Raw genomic sequence first — 13508 nt, 5'->3', positions numbered from 1 at the left:
CCCCTCACGGAAGGGGAGCGGGGCGGCCCGGCGCGGAGTTGGGGGGAGCTGTGTAGCGGCGGCCATGGCGAACCGGACGGTGAAGGACGCGCACAGCATCCACGGCACCAACCCGCAGTACCTGGTGGAGAAGATCATCCGCACCCGCATCTACGAGTCCAAGTACTGGAAGGAGGAGTGCTTCGGCCTGACGGGTATGGCGGGGCGGGAGGGGGCTCGGCGGGGAGCTCGGTGAGGAGCCTGCGCTGACGGCCCGTCCTTCCCCTCCCCTCCCCTAGCCGAGCTGGTGGTGGACAAGGCCATGGAGCTGAAGTACGTGGGGGGCGTCTATGGCGGGAACATTAAGCCTACGCCCTTCTTGTGCTTGACGCTGAAGATGCTGCAGATCCAGCCCGAAAAGGACATCATCGTGGAGTTCATAAAAAACGAGGACTTCAAGTAAGTTGGCAGCTTGATTTTTTTCCCTCTTTTGGTTGTCGTACTGAATTAAACTGTCCAAAACAGCCAGGGAAACCTCAGTGCAGGGCTTAGCGTTTAGTGGGCCCTGATAAACTCTTGCTAAAAAGTATGTCCTTCCTCTGGCTTTCAAGACTGCTCTCTTTGTCACTTGGGCTGTTGGAATGGCTTGCCTCTGTGGCATGTGCTCTCTGTGATAATACACCTCCACCTGAAGTATTTAGAACGAGGTGCATTAAGGGAGCCATATTAATTTACTTTTTCTTCAGTATTTGTTTTGTCTTTGTGAGTGATAATACACTCATACAGAGTTTATATGTGTATACTTGAGTGTGTAGAGAGACATATATACACACACACAGACACACACTTGAGTACTTGAAAGAGAAAATCTAAATAGTCATGTATTCTGTTTATTTTAGTGTACTGATTTTCCTCAGAAACTTATGGGGAAAACTCCTCTTTTACCTAAACTGCTAACTAAGCAAAAAGCTCAGATACATGAAACGGTTTACTTTTCAGGTATGTCCGAATGCTTGGTGCGTTGTACATGAGATTGACAGGCACGGCCATTGACTGCTACAAGTATCTTGAACCACTGTACAATGACTATCGAAAAATAAAAAGTCAGAACAGAAATGGGGGTAAGCACTCTTACTTATTGTGGTTTCTTAGTACCTCATAGATGACCTTTTGTTAAAGTGTCAAGCTAGATAAAAGTAAATACTCTATTTGGTAATGTAAGCTTAAAAAAATGTGGCATAACCATCTTTTGAAACCTTACTTTTACTTATCCTTTGGATAGGTTGTTGCTGGTCTTGCTGACTTGTACAAATGAGAACTGCCTTGCTTATTTTGCTTTCCCCAAGTGCTTGTGTTTTCTGTTGGGCACTGAAACACAGTTTCATAAATACCAAAGAAACCCTGTTTGAGTGCTGGTTTAAGCACTGTGAATGTGCTAATCCTAGCTGTGCAGTAATTTCCTTTTTGCAGTATAGGCCTAATGATTTTCCTCAAGTTTGAGAATTATTTTAGAATTGTTGTTTGTACAGCCCACTTGACATGAATTGTCTGAAGTGTTTTATCTTTACTCTAGCTACTAGTGTTAATCTTCTTTGTCTTTTAAATGCTACTTTTCCCCCCCCCCCAGAATTTGAACTGATGCATGTGGATGAATTTATTGATGAACTACTCCACGAGGAACGTGTATGCGATATCATTCTGCCTCGATTACAGGTTTGGAATAATAGATGGTCATGGGATTCTTAACTGCATCAGGTTCAGTAGTTGTACCAGCTACTGGCTTGTTGCATAAAGCGATGATACAGGCCCTTCTGGCACACGAGATGCCTCCTTAGGTGTTTGTTCTTACTTGGGTTATGTAAGATAAAGTTGTAATTTTTCCTAGAAACGGTATGTTCTGGAAGAAGCTGAGCAACTCGAGCCTCGTGTTAGTGCTTTGGAAGAAGACATGGATGATGTAGAATCTAGTGAGGAGGAGGAAGAGGAAGATGAAAAGGTTGGTGAACTATTTTGGAAAGGGAAAGTTAAAGCTAGTGCTCAACCACTGCAGAACACTTTATGGCCTATGAGAAATATTTGAGGGGAGGCACCAGGAGGTTGCTTGCAACTCTTACCTCCCCCCTTAACATATTTTCATACAACCTGCTTGTGAGAACTTAGTTAGACCCTGAAGCAGTTCTCAAGTACTCCGTGTTTGTCAAGCTTTTCTGTCTCCTGAAATTCACACATCTGGATGTGTTCTGTGTTAAACATGTTTCAGATAAATTGTTTTACGTACATATATAATGGAGAGAACTAAAGGTGATGATGAAAGTGACCATCATAGTCAATTCTGCTGTACTACTTAAGAATCAACAGTATGAGAGTTGGCTGTTTTAACTTCCAGTTGGCAAACTTCGGCAGTACCACTCACTTCTGAATATGAAATACTTGAGGATGGGGAAGCTTGATGGCATGACTCTGTCATTTATATTAACTGTTCAGAAATCTTTACTGATAAAAACCTTAATGAAACAAGACTGACAGAACCTCCTCCCCCATTTTTTCCAGCTGGAACGAGCACCCTCTCCTGACCACCGCAGAAGAGGCTACAGAGACCTTGATAAACCTCGCAGATCTCCAGCTGTGCGATACAGGCGGAGCCGAAGCAGGTCCCCAAGAAGGTGACATGGCTCTTCTTGAGCAATATTTTTACTTATTGTACTGCAGATGGCTGGAGCAAAGCATAGAAGTGAAGATGATAGTTCAGTCAGAATCTCTTATGCCTCCCAATTCCTTCAGCCAGTTTCTAAAGTAAGGAATTGCAGTGCACAGCCACAGTCAACCCGTCTGCCTGTTTCTCTAATCCTTCAGTAACTCTTGAACTTGCTGTCCAACTTTAGCTAAATTTGACAATACGGTGAAGATACTAAGGAGAACCACTTTGTTTTGCTTTGTTTTCATGTAAGCCAGAGGCTGCAGATAAAATCCTGTTAACTGTTCTTACTGATAAGAAGGCAGGAAAAACTCATCACTAACCTTATTTGCTCACTGTATGGGCCAGTCCAGAAGCACGTACTGCCTCTTGTGCAGCAGGCCAAGCACACACTAACTGGGGACGCAGGGAGGTGCAAGGGAAGCCCTGGTGCTGTTCCCGGAGAATATGGGAAATGAAACAGCTGGTTCTGCTAATGATTTTTAGTGACTTTTTTTTTTCTCCCCCAATTATAGGCGAAGCCGCTCTCCAAAGAGAAGAAGGTAGTCTTTTATTCTATTATTTAATCTTAGAATGTATGCATCTTTAGTATGGCTATCTTAAAAGCTTCTTTTCTCTCAGTCCATCACCACGCCGGGAGAGGCATCGCAGCAAAAGCCCAAGACGACACCGGAGCAGATCCAGGGAGAGGCGTCACAGATCAAGATCTAAATCTCCAGGTATTTTTGTCATTTACAGATTAACTCTGGCGAGTCTTTTATCAGCAGAACATCCACCGCAAGAAAAATCTGCGTCATGGTATCAAGAAGGTAGCATAAGGTGCTTAATCTGGCTCATAAAACCGCTAGTTATATGAAAACACAGCTGGAGAACTTCTTTAATACATGCAAAATTGAGTACATTTTTCAAATATTTGCCAGGAGGTTAATTTGAGTGCCTAATTAAGGCTAGGGTTGTTCTGACATTATCTGGGACACTTCATCACTACAAGCAGATTGCATTAGCAAGACAAAAAAGAATTCCAGGGTCTATGGAAGTAACTGTTACCTTTTTATTTCATAGGGCATCATCGTAGTCACAGACACAGAAGTCATTCCAAATCACCTGAAAGGTAAAGGCTTGGCCTATTTCTTAAGGGTGTCTGTACTGCTGTAAGGAGCTCTTACTTCTCATTTAATTTTGGGGACTGTAGGTCATCTTACAGTGTTGGAGATCAAGTATTTCATACGGTACCTCCCTCAGCATCGTAGTCAAGTCACACTATCCGTATTTGACCATAGAAAACATTACTTACTGCTATGAATCACCTTGGTCTTTCAAAACAATTACTACTCCTGTGTCATATGGCTTTTTTTTCCCGTTTCAGATCTAAGAAAAGTCACAAGAAGAGTCGGCGAGGGAATGAATAGCAAATTAAATCCAGCACACAGTTTAAGGACCTTGAACTGCAGTCTAACACTGTCCTGTTTGCTTTACAGGACAGCTGGATATGTACTGGCTGCTTTAGCAGTCCACTTCATTAATCCTTCTGTACAAGTCTTGTTTGGTTTTTTTAAGTAAAAGAAAGCTAAGGATGCTTTTTATGTAGTTAATTACTCATCCTCATGACGGAATTTGAGGATTGTTTTTGAATTCTTTTTCTCAAGGCCTGTAAAAACTAGTGAAGAGCAATAAAAAAAGGGCCGGCGTTGTCTTTAAAGGCTCCTTGCTGTTTCTTTCATAATACTTTGTTTAGATGTCCCCAGTTGTAGCTGGCTTCATTCTCTAATCAGGGCATTGTTTTAACAAACTGCCACTGCATTCAGTTGCCAAAGCGAGAGTATGTTTGAGTTAGAAACACTGAAGACCTACCAGCCTGAGCTATCTCAAACCTCCAGTACAGGGAAGGAGGTAAGACTGTCATAATCCAGTGTGTTTACTAAAAGCAAGAGCTAACTTAAAACAGCTTTCCAACACAGAGCTGTTACTGTTTCCTTTGCAAGCATCAGCCTTAAGTCTAATGATACACTTCTTGTGATGCTACTATCGGACAGTTTAGAAGCTTCAAGTAGTACAAAGCACCACTTAATTCTTTTCAGGCAAGAAGTTGTTCAGTGTATTTAAAGACAGTAAACCACTACCTTTGAGCGTAGTTTGTGGTCTACCTGTGACTGGGGACAGAATATGACACAATTATACTCAGCTCTACCATCTCTGAATGAAGTTAGCATTCAGCAAGTCCCTGTTCTTCAAATTAATAATAATTAAGGTCTTACATAAGTAAATGTACTACACTGAGAACTGTAACTTGAGTATCACAGGAAATCAGTTGTGTTAAACCCCTTGTGTACCATCCCTTTATTCACAGTCCTGCTTCAGGAGCAAGACTGACAAGTTTTATCTCCTGAAGACTGCATTTATGACTTAAGTATTTTCACATATTGCCCAATGAGTGTTGACAACACAAAAAGTAGTATGCCAAGTGAATTTATGGCAAGTCCTCTTGAAAATTACTTCATAGTGCAGCCTGATTTTTCTAGAGTATTTTCATATTATTTTTGCAAAGTTTATGAACAGAAAAGCTAGCATACTCTTCCCTCGAATCAAGTATTTTACAAGACAGACACACTGGCTGTGGACAGCACATGCAGTGACACCAGCATGGGGAAAACCAGGTATACTGATTGTATGACTTGTTCAAGCTGCTCATCTTTCATCTCCTCTTTACGATATCTAAATTAAAGCCATTTTTATTATTCTGGTTTTCTAAGTACAGTTAAATGCAAGCATGCGTACAAATAGGGAAGAGGAAAAAGTGTCCTTTTTTTCAGTTTTATTTTTCTTTTAAAAAGTTTTTTGGCACTACATAGTTCTGTAAAGAATAGAAGTGACAAATTTTTAAACACATTGAAATCCCCTTCTAATTTTATTTTTTTAGAACAATATATATAAAGTCTGAAGCAACCAAAGTATGAATACAGCTAATAGAAAATAAAGAACTTAATTTTAAAAATTCTCTCTCTTTACAGTTTATCAAGATAAAACAAAACACAATTCCCCTTAAAAATAGGGTAATAAAATAGATGAAATTTGTATCACTCAGTTTTGTGATACTAGTAAAAACTATAGTTCATATCTATGTACAAATGATACAGTTTAAAAACAGTCTTAAATAATCTTGTATCTAAACATGTTGCATTAAGATTTTAAATCAGAACCTGAATTTTTTTCCTCCCCTCCCCCCACCCACCCACAATCCCATTAAATTTCACTTTTTCTGTTGAATGTAATTCAGATTCAAGTGTGGGTGTCCTTGAGACAGAAGCGAGAACCGCTGGTTACTCTGCATCAGTGGACCAGCTAAAAGAAAATGGATTACAATTACTTCAGCAAATTAAATATATTTAACAGTGCTTGGCTATATTCAGTGTATTAATCTTACTTAGAAATAAAGCCATTTACTACACCAACACAAACGCTATCTGTACGACTAACCCATTTAATGGGACAGTGCAGTATTACTTTAATCCTATCTCCAAAATTCCCTCAGAATCATCAACACATCATTTTGTTGCATTACTTTAGTTATTCAACAAAAATAATTTCAGGATTTTTAAATATGGGTCTCACTTGGAAACCTCACTACAGCCAACAGATTAGATTTTGAAAAAAGGATTTGGTGTCAGTAGCTCTCATTTTATACTAGGTGACCCAGCAACATGGTTACTGCAAAGCCTGCAAGTAAAATTTGGGCATAGTTTCACTCGTAGTGGAGCCAAAGGTCTTCTGTCCTACAGCCTTTCCCAATCCTGCCAGATGCTGAGCACCTTTACCATTCGGTAGCATCAGAGTCGAGAGAAAGTCAGTCCTTCGAAGAGCCCTGAATAAGTGAACCTGATCTAACCTTGCAGTTAGCGCTGCTTTGACTGCAGACGGGTTGGACTAGATAACCTCCAGAGGCCCCTTCCAACCTGAATTATTCCATGGTCTTGCAAGTTTTTATCTATGTAAGTCAGTCATTCCACAACGCAAGGTACAAAAGCCAAATAAAATTAATTAGGATAAAATTTCCTTCATATTCTTAACACGCTCATGGGCAAATCAGCTTAACCTCTATTGAAGCAGAGGTGGCTCTACAGTGAGACAGCAGCAGTGAAGGAGAAAGAGGCTAGAAGTGCAACAGACTGCAAATTGGCTCAGATTTCAGAATTTGATTTAACCCCGTCCCTCCCACAAAGATTTTAATCCATCCATACAGGAAGCTGAAGCGTTGATTTGACTCTTGGATTCATATGGTTCCAGGGAGCCTAGCAAGTGAAACATGATTCCTTGGCTTTTAAAGCCTTTGAGACAGTAAAGAGACATGTTGCATGAGCTGTTGATTCATATACTAGTTCTAGTACCTTGAGGGTAGAAAGGTTTGTTCGGTGGATAGCTGGCATTTCCCTGCTGCATGTAGTTCTGAGGCATATTGTAAGGCCACGCTCCTCGGAGGAGAGGAAAATGGGTAGGGGTCCCATGGTCCCAAGGGACAGAAGGAGGGTTCATTTTACCAAACTGTCCTTGGAAACCCTGATCTATTTTTCAATTGAGAGGGAAAAGCACATTGCAAGTTGAAATAATTAAACAGTAAGTCACAAATACAATTTACATCTTAAATAACAGTTTGCAGGGGACTTAATGCGATTAGGCTGATGTGCTACTTTTTTTTTTTTTTAATCTACATCAATAAAAATTACCACCTAAATTACTTCATTATTCACTATAATAGAATTTATTGGGGACAGTATTAAAATCAAGACCTACAATTTCACTATTCCTATGTCATTCTCATGATTAGAAACACAAGGTCTGAACAAGGTTACTAATACCTGATCCCACACAGATATTCACTATCACTGACATAGCTGTGACATGAAAGCTATTATCCTACTGCAAGAAATAATTCTCAGATGTAGACTGGAATTCCACTAATACTTGTATGCTTAAGAAACTTGATATCTAGATCATTGGACCAACTTAAAATTGATTTTTAGAGAGACAAATAAAAACTTTTTAAATAAGTACACAAATTGTAAGCTATTCCATTTACAAATTCAATATTACTGCAGCATGAAGGATGAGAAATCAAGCATCCAAGGAGGCAGGACACACAACAGTTGATGCCAAATGCTGTATTACTAATCCTGCTCTTTTTGTTCATAGCTCCCAATTTTATAAGACACAGCAATGCCTGCTAATTTAAAAACTTGATCAATGTACATTTAAAAATAAAAAAATAAATCTGACTACCCTTCTCAGTATATCAGTTCCCCGTCAGCTCCATCATAAAAAAAAAACTTGCATACAGACTTTCATTAAATACAATAAGCTACCCATTTAAAAAGAACAGTAACTTTTATAGAACAAAACAGGAAGCATGGCTCTGGAGTATGCATGAATAGAAGTTGTTTGTCTGAAACTTCTAATGATCCTACTTCTGGTCAATTGTCTACTGAACAGAAAGTAAAATCACTCCTTCAAAGTCAAAGTTATGTGAGCCAAGACAAAGTTTCCACAAACTTACTGTTCTCAAATTGTCCCGAGCAAGTAAGAAAGCAGGCTTCGAACAGAAAGCAGACAGCTCATCTCTAAACTGATTAAAAGAGGATACAAAGAGGAAAAATACTAGGACTGGGAACTAGGAAAAGGAGTGTGATGAGATTGGAAATAGACGGAAGTTGAGGGAAGGGCAAAAAAAAATACTGCGACTGACAGCACAAGAAAACTGGGGAACCTGTGCAAGCACAGTGAGAGCGGAAGCAAACAAACTGAGAGCAAAAGGCAAAAGACTGAAGACAGGGACTGACTGACTATACAACGAGAAACATGACTTGCTAAGGGAGAATGGAACAGAAACTAGGATTTGGGGAGCTTGTCTGAAAGAAGGCAACTACCTGGGTAAGAAGACTTGGAATGAATATTGCTGCTTGAGAAAAAGTCAGAGCTGGGGTGGACATGGAGGAGGGGACAGACGAGCCTGGACAGACAATTAAGATCAGAAATGGAGAGGGAGGGACAAAGCACACTGAAGGCACAGAAGATACACTGGTAGCAGTTTCTGTATCCTCTAAAATATATTCCCACAAAGCTCTGAATAGAAAAACATGCATCTCCAGCATCTCAGCAAATACCTGAAACTCCTTGGTGAATTATATATACCTCATCCAACACTGTTGACTCAGATGAATATCTACCGTTGCTGTCAATCACCTTACTAGTGCAGAGGAAGGCTGTGCAGGAGATTCAGAATTTCCATCTCGTGGTGAACAACTGCATCAGTGTATTGTACGATGGATTTTTTTTTTTAAACAGAGGAGTTACGCACTCAGAATAAATCAGAAGTCCATTATCATGATATAAAGATCACAGTTCAAATTTAGGGGCTGCCAGAGTTTATGTTGCACAGAAAGCTGTATAGGCTTTAATTACTATATACGGTTTTTCTCAGCCTCAAACATACAAATGTACTTGGCTTTGGTATGAGGCAAAAGGCCGTTACCCGCTTGTTGCAGGGAAAATCTGTATGAAGTTTTCAGGAAACGACATTGAGATTATGGAAGTTAAATGTGGCAGGATAAACTATAGGAAAAAAGAATGCATAAGATCATGTTATATTGCACTAAATGCAAGGAGGCAATATTCAACTTGCACAACTATAATTCTGCCAGTCTCTAAGTTCATAGTTGCAGTCTCAGCACTCATCTAATAAACTACATTACAACGTAAATGGAAACCATATTTGTAAGCACACTCACAGAAATGTGCTTTAGAGTCAAACAATTAGAACATTTCTCAGTTGAATGCATGATTTCTCATGTGTTGCACAGCTGTGAATGGCAGATAGGACCAATGCCTAGAAGTTACAATGATCCAACTTGCCTAATTTTTTTCCTATGAAAATGTTAAGACAGTGAATGCAATTACTTTGTTTCTTAAGCATCGTATTTTTAATATAAAACAAGTTGGAAGAGTTAGCTGTTTCTGTAACACTTAACACTTGTACACAAAGTGCGAGAGGTTTGATACAACAGAGAAGAGTTACCTGAATTCCCCACAGTGCCATTGTTCACCAGTGAGTTTGGAGTCACAGGATTGTGCCAGTGTCCCTCATGAGAAGTGCTGGGGATTCCCATGGGCCTGGCAGCAGGCTGTGCAAAGATGATACTGGGATCGTTCAAGCTTACACTGCTCTGGTTATTTGTGGTGCTGCTGCTGCCAGATCTCATAGAAAATGGAACATTTGTAGAATGAGGAGGGTTACCCGGTGCAGAGTGAATAACGGGCCCATGAATAGGCCAAGAAGTGTTGGGAAGCTGAATTTGGTGGTGATGGTGCATCTGAAGTAGTCCCAGGTTATGCAAGGTGGAATACTGACCTGGGGGAGATTGGGGAAAGTTAAACAAAGGCAGCTGGACCTGATGGGGTGGCTGTGCACCCTGCTGTGGTTGCGGAACGTGCTTAGACTGGGATATTGGTTGTGGCTGAGTCTGGTTAATGGAGGCTGGCTGAGAGGAATTCTGTGTAAATTGTTGAGGTTGTGGAGAGTAAGATGACTGATGAGAATCAGACTGGAGGGGAAAAAAAAGTATGTATTTCTGATTAGTTCACTAGCTATTTAATGGTGTTTTTCTTTAACAAGCACCCCCTGTATTAGACTATCCATAAAAAAAGGCAAAGCACTCCCGAGCAACACCCCAAATACTGCACCCAAGTTCCTGCTGGTTTAAATAATTGCAGGTCGACTGACACTGATTTTCACCACCAGATAATTTGGTCTGTAAATGTGGCACATCCCACCATCAGAAACATCATTCTAAGCAAACATCAGCCCCAAGCTCTTCATTAGACTCCTCGCACATCTGTTTCTGATTTTTAATCAGTGTCTTCCCCACCCAACTTATTTACAGCCCAGAATCTCATTAACTAATTACCTTACTTCTAAATACAGCGGTTCTTATTACTACAGACACTTTTTTAAGTAATTCCAAAGTAAACTCCTAATATTTCTTTAATTTTTATTTAATCTGTTAAACAAGAAATTGAAACTCCAAAACCTCAGTTTCAACCTCCATATCCTGATGTTAGGTCATGGCTAAAGGCACAGAAATAGCAATTATTACTGCCTTTGCAGAACTCTTACAAAGCTTTCCCTTACGCCAGCAACAGAAACAGGCATGAGCCTATTTCATCTGTTTGGTATTGCAACTAAGCAGAGAAGCACTTCAAGAACTTGGGTGGCTGGGAAAAGAGGTCCCCAGTTTATCTGCCAAAATTTATTACCTATGTCTGGATGAACCAAATCTGATTTAAAGCACTGACACAAGATGGTGATGGCATAAAACAGGTGCCTCCAAAGAGAAATTCAAATGACAGACAGCTACCTAAACCAGAGATGATTACCTGAATCTCCGATCTCAGTCTCTCCCTGGAGTTGCTTGTCTCCCTCCACAGACTATAGCAGACAGCTAAGCTCCAAGTAACTCAGCTGCTGTCAAACATCTGAAGTTAAAGGTCTCTGCAGCTTGTCACTATCCATGACTGCTCGCCTGTCCATTTAAATTGGCAGTCACTTTTCTTCAATAACCAGAGGTCTGCAGGACTTCCACATGCCAGCCTTTCAGAGCGTTCCTTATAGCAGCATGCTGTGTGCCTTTGCCTGGGCAAAAGCTGAAGCCAAAAAGCTGGGATTGCTCCCTGCTGCTATTCCAACTGTTCCTGTATGAGTGCCTCCTATGCCTTTCTATCAAACCAGGAAGGGAAGGTAAAACCAGGGATTTGAAAGACAACAACTAGTTTAACAGTTTAAACATTATAAAAATTAGAGCACATGCACTGACTACAGCCTTCCTGCAAACATTAAACCACCACAAGCATGCACTGGACATGCCAGCAGCAGGACAGGAGAAACGTTAAGCTCCAGCCTCTTGGTCCGCTCCCACACTCCCGCTTTCCCTTTTCTCTCCCTCTTGCTCCATTAACATTCCCCCTTCCCATTCTCCTCAATCAATCCCTGGACAGCACATATTCACCAAGAAATCCTGGCCAAATGACAACCATGCAACACACACACAGAGTCCATGACATCTAGATGACACAAGAATGTGCACATGCAGTAGGTCCAGTGTGCGTGATGTGCCTGACTCTGCGTGCACCCACATGTCCAGCCTCAATTTCCCAAGCAGACATACAAGGCTCCTAAAAAGACACTCCTGTGTCATGTGATAGCATGGTGGCAGTTCAGCCCTTCACTGAGATTAGGGCTGTATCAGTCCCTCCTTAACAGCATATTATTATAGTAAAAATGATGTCATAAAGTCTCTGTTACTGGAGCAAACATTCCAATAAATGCTTGCCGATCAGTTAGGAAATACTCTATACCTAAAATAGTAAACTGAACAAAAAGCATTAGTGATCAGCAGCCCTGATTACTATGTTTGCTTACTTGCCAGCTTCATTAGCAGGCACTTGATTCTCAGACGAATAGCTTAAAATTAATGAATTTCTGCTGTATTCTGTACTCCAAAAACATTAAACCCCAACAGCTGTATTTGCTCAAATACGCTCTGCTATCCATCTCCACTTAGAAACAGGTTAAACACTTTTTATCTAGTTCTATACAGACTTGAACAAAGTCTAAGAGAAAACTATGAAAAATTTCCCCATTCTTCTGTTAGTGCTTCTAGTGTGCTCTGGCAGACTTTTGCCCTGTGTATCACATCTGAATTGAAGTACGATTCATCTGTGTTCCCTGCCTGTTCATGACAGTCCCTTAAGACAGTTCTCTTAAACCACAGAGAATCACGATAGTCACAAACCTAAGTCTCCAGCATGTTAACGATGAGCTATGCTTTACTTTCCTTGGTAACTCCAGAACATTGCCAGAATAACTATGCACAAGACTTCAGAAAGCATTCCAGTTTAAATCTCAAAGATAGTGAAGCTGGCCTTTCAGAATTGCAAGCCATCTCATACGGAATTTGACTATGTAGTTTCATATTGAGAGACCATAAATGATCTCCAAAGACACTACATTATAAATCAAAGTTTCATTAACTGGCAGAGTGCAATGTTGTCATTATGAAGTCCAGAACGTGTTGAGAAAAAACTCTGCAAACCTGTTCCTAACATGGCACAGGATCGCTGGTTTGCTACAGCTTGCTTACTTCAATACTATAGCTAATTGGAACTTACACATTCTGATGACTGTCTAGTGCGCAAGGGTCGTTCCACTTGCTGCTGACTCACAGCCACTAGCTGTGAATTTACCATGCTTCGGACCAACTGGGTGCCTAATCAAGGAACAAAAATGTTAATAAAAACCACAAGGTTATGGACAACAGAATAATGAACACAGAACTGGGAGTCAGCGATACCTTAACTCTCATGTGACACAGAACAGGTGAATCACTTTAACCTCTCCTCTCCTTTAAGTGGAAACCTTTCCCTCTACTGGCAACAGCTGACATTAGTTAAGTATAGCAACTAAACCCAAAATCTGAGTAATACAAATTCTAGCATGAACGAAGCTCACTTTGCTATCAGACAGGAGTGCTACTTTATACAGGTTTCCACGGTATTCCTGTAAGCAATGGGATTTTAAATAGCCATAGCAACAGCAAAAACTTTTGGGCAAGGAAAAAAAAAAAAAAACACCAAAAACATGGGGCGGGAGGGGGAGAGTATCAGAACACAGAAAAACAGCAAGGCTCTCTCCCTGAAGTTCATTTATGATTGCTTTCTCCACTTTTTCAAGTACTGCAGGCAACTCAGGGCCTAATTTGAATGAGTTTGCAATTAGACTTGTCTCTAATTA

General features: G+C 40.6%; 2 protein-coding genes across 8 annotated transcripts in view; one reads left to right on the top strand and one right to left on the bottom strand.

Moving 5' to 3' along the window:
* The first annotated feature begins 27 nt into the window (after nucleotides 1–27).
* PRPF38A (pre-mRNA processing factor 38A) lies at nucleotides 28–4264 on the top strand. Its single transcript, XM_075711518.1, has 10 exons — nucleotides 28–194; nucleotides 279–438; nucleotides 979–1100; nucleotides 1607–1692; nucleotides 1865–1975; nucleotides 2530–2642; nucleotides 3190–3216; nucleotides 3296–3393; nucleotides 3737–3785; nucleotides 4041–4264. Exons 1-10 carry the CDS (start codon nucleotides 65–67, stop codon nucleotides 4081–4083), a joined length of 939 nt encoding a protein of 312 aa, XP_075567633.1. The 5' UTR covers nucleotides 28–64; the 3' UTR covers nucleotides 4084–4264.
* Nucleotides 4265–5910: 1646 nt separating this feature from the next.
* Nucleotides 5911–13508, bottom strand: part of TUT4 (terminal uridylyl transferase 4) — a 49402-nt gene continuing 41804 nt past the window's right edge. For 6 of the 7 annotated variants that reach the window (XM_075711512.1, XM_075711511.1, XM_075711515.1 and 3 more), the window contains 4 exons: nucleotides 12887–12984; nucleotides 9738–10263; nucleotides 7057–7230; nucleotides 5911–6013 (listed from right to left, as the gene is read on the bottom strand). In XM_075711512.1, the coding sequence (XP_075567627.1) occupies nucleotides 5922–6013; nucleotides 7057–7230; nucleotides 9738–10263; nucleotides 12887–12984 (890 nt within the window). In that variant the 3' untranslated portion in view covers nucleotides 5911–5921. The remainder of the gene's footprint in view (nucleotides 6014–7056; nucleotides 7231–9737; nucleotides 10264–12886; nucleotides 12985–13508) is intronic. The other variant, XM_075711517.1, reaches the window with a different exon arrangement.

This window comes from Pelecanus crispus, chromosome 5 (assembly GCF_030463565.1).
Source record: "Pelecanus crispus isolate bPelCri1 chromosome 5, bPelCri1.pri, whole genome shotgun sequence".
NCBI classification, from domain to species: Eukaryota; Metazoa; Chordata; class Aves; order Pelecaniformes; family Pelecanidae; genus Pelecanus; species Pelecanus crispus.
The sequence above is the reverse complement of the archived record's forward strand: the minus strand, read 5'-3'. Positions and strand labels throughout refer to the sequence as shown.